This window comes from Protobothrops mucrosquamatus, unplaced genomic scaffold (assembly GCF_001527695.2).
Source record: "Protobothrops mucrosquamatus isolate PMUCROS unplaced genomic scaffold, P.Mucros_1.0 scaffold4116, whole genome shotgun sequence".
Lineage (NCBI taxonomy): Eukaryota > Metazoa > Chordata > Lepidosauria > Squamata > Viperidae > Protobothrops > Protobothrops mucrosquamatus.
The window spans coordinates 68,770-69,987 of record NW_015390044.1 but is presented as its reverse complement, the minus strand read 5'-3'; the positions used below and the strand labels follow the sequence as shown (position 1 = coordinate 69,987).

At 53.0% G+C, this 1,218-nt stretch overlaps 1 protein-coding gene across 1 annotated transcript in view; it reads left to right on the top strand.

Moving 5' to 3' along the window:
* LOC107298591 (protein hinderin-like) overlaps positions 1-127 on the top strand; it is a gene marked incomplete at its 5' end in the record, with an annotated part of 10,923 nt that extends 10,796 nt beyond the window's left edge. The window contains one exon of the mRNA XM_015827966.1: positions 19-127. Coding sequence (XP_015683452.1) covers positions 19-127 — 109 coding nt within the window. The remainder of the gene's footprint in view (positions 1-18) is intronic.
* Between the last annotated feature and the right edge of the window lie 1,091 nt (positions 128-1,218).

Sequence of the window (1,218 nt, the reverse complement as noted above, 5' to 3'; positions counted from 1 at the left end):
TTTTTTTTCCCCTCGCAGGTTCAAAGCCCACGCCGCCAATTCAGACGAGGTGCTCCTGGGCGAAACCCAGATGGGACCGGGCTCCTTGGCGCCAGCCATGAATGGAATTTGTGATGGCGTCGGGTAAGGGCTTGGCTTTACTCAACCGGTTACCTGACTTTTGTGTGCTAGAACATTTTATGTTTTGTGCAAGGAGCACTACATGGTATGACCCACACTTTTGCTCATACCTGCATCCCTCCTCTCCTCTCCTGGCCTTGCCTCTCCTGGCCTTGCCCCTCCCCTTCCTTTCTTTATCCTACCTTCTTCTCTTCCTCTCCCCTCCCCTCTCATCTCCCTTTTCCCTCCCTTCTCCCCTCTCTTTCCTTCTCCTCCTCTCCTTCCGTCCCTTCCCCTGTCCTCTCCTCTTCCCCTTCCCTTCTTCTCTCCCCCTTCCTTCTACCTTCTTTCCTCCCCCCTTCCCCTCTCCTCTCCCTCTTCCCCTCTTCCCTCCCCTTCCGTTTCTCCTCCCCTCCCCTCTCTTCTCTCTCTCTTCCTCTCCCCTCTCCCTTCCCCTTCCTTCCATCTTCTCCTCCCCTCTATCCCTCTCCTCTCCTCTCCCCTCCTCTTCCTTCTCCTACATTCTTCTCCCCTCCCTCTTCTCCCTCCCTCCCCTCGTTTCTCTCCTCCCCTTTTGTTCTTTCTCCTACATTCTTCTCCTCCCTCTCCCCCTCTCCTCTCCCCCTCCCCTCTCTTCTCCCCCTCCCCTCCCTTTCTCTTCCTTCTCCTACATTGTTCTCCCCTCTCCTCTCCCACTTCCACTCCCTTCCTCTCCCATCGATGGAACACTGGATCACTTTATCAGAAATCCATGTTTCTAACCTTCACTACAATCACAAAGGGAAGGACATTTCATTCCTTCTTTCGGATTTCAAACAGGTGTCGTGCAAGGAGGAGGCAAAAAATGAAAGTCTCCGTTCTCGTTGTTGGAGAAGGCTGGTGGGTGTCCAGCACAGATTGGGTCGGGGCTAAAGACCAGATTAGTAAACTCATTTTGGACTGTTTATGTAAAATACTCCTCGGATGCTTCTCAGCCCACTTGGTGCTCATGCAATTAACATGCAGCGAGCGCATTTGCCTCTCTTGAGCGTCATCAAAAGCATCCAGTCACGGTGCCAGATCTGTAGTGGCAGGTGTGGGAAACGCTGGATTTCAGCCAGCCCAATAAAATGAGCGTAG